This window comes from Austrofundulus limnaeus, unplaced genomic scaffold, assembly GCF_001266775.1.
Source record: "Austrofundulus limnaeus strain Quisiro unplaced genomic scaffold, Austrofundulus_limnaeus-1.0 Scaffold405, whole genome shotgun sequence".
NCBI lineage: Eukaryota > Metazoa > Chordata > Actinopteri > Cyprinodontiformes > Rivulidae > Austrofundulus > Austrofundulus limnaeus.
In genome coordinates, this window is record NW_013952807.1 from 172353 (window position 1) to 173654 (window position 1302).

Consider the following 1302-nt stretch of genomic DNA (forward strand, 5'->3'; position numbering starts at 1 on the left):
GTATTTTTACAGTCTTTATTTTACAGTTAAAATATATGTTTATCAAATAAAGTCTAATGTTACAACTAATCAAGGATCCCTTTAATGAAGCCATGACTGTAAACCCTTACAAGATGTTTTTCAAAGCAATTTCTACTATTCTAAAGTGACTCCTTTCAAATGATATAAACACGATCTTGCATTTTATTAATTATTGCMTATCACTGTGTGTGTTTGCGCGCTTGTTTGTTAGTTTGTCTGGAAAACATGAACCACTGGATAGATTTTAATAAAACTCCTGATTCTTTTAATTTAAGATGGCCGCTACAGCCTCTTGAATTTTCTAAACACACACATGTCTATAATTYAGCTAATTTTCCAAATGCTGCGCTAAAGTTTGTTGCATCAGTAGCTGAGACTCATCACCATCACATACTTTGAGCACTAACAGATTGTGTAAAATCTTTATTTAAAGGTTTGCCATTAAAGGCGACATGCATTCCCTCAAGAAATGCCAGTTTCATATGTTTTGACTGTTCTGGCCTGATTTATTAACTAAATATATTTACTGTAATTTAAATTACTCTGGTTCAAGATGCAAAGCAGTTTGCAAGTGGATATTTGAAAACTGATATACACAAGTAATAATTATCTTATTACACTGTATTTAAACCGTTTATTATTTGTAAATCAGATGGTATCCAGTGACATCTTTGTGCAGCCTGGACTGAAGGAAAGCGATAACATCTCAAGTCAAAAAGAGTAAGTGTCAGATAATCTGGGCTCAGTTTGGGATTTATTTCTGGTTTGTCAACATATATCAAGTGCAGCTCCTTTGTTTGACACATCTGCAACCCACAATTTAGCCGGAGTGATTCACGCCCAACTGCACGCTGGGAATGCACGTTTGCYGAAGACTCACCGGCTCGTGCCGAGGCGTCCAGCTGCACTTCCTGCGCAGGTTGAGCCTCTTCCTGATCGGGCACTGCTGCTCGACCCCCGCGTCCGCCACGGCCTCGCTGCCCATCTCCAGGGCCCGGGCCGCCGCCAGCGCCGCCAGACTCTGGAGGCCGAGGGTCGGCACTTCCTCACCTGCGACGGGAGATGGATCATTTCAGTTTGGAAGTGTTTTCGCTGCACCGCTGTGTTATAAAACATGCTGTGTGCTGCGGGGATTTATTTCACCGAGCAACGGAACCAACGCCTTGAAAAGTGGTGATATTTATGATATTAGCTGTGTAGTTTATTTGATGTATTTTTGTGTTCATGCCTTATCGTACACACACACACACACACACACACACACACACACACACACACACA

The 1302-nt window shown here is 41.2% G+C and overlaps 1 protein-coding gene across 1 annotated transcript in view; it reads right to left on the reverse strand.

The window, feature by feature from the left end:
• bahcc1b (BAH domain and coiled-coil containing 1b) overlaps positions 1 to 1302 on the reverse strand; it is a gene marked incomplete in the record, with an annotated part of 75717 nt that overhangs the window by 25583 nt on the left and 48832 nt on the right. Inside the window, 1 exon segment of the mRNA XM_014024035.1 lies at positions 902 to 1071. Within this exon segment, the coding sequence (XP_013879489.1) occupies positions 902 to 1071 (170 nt within the window).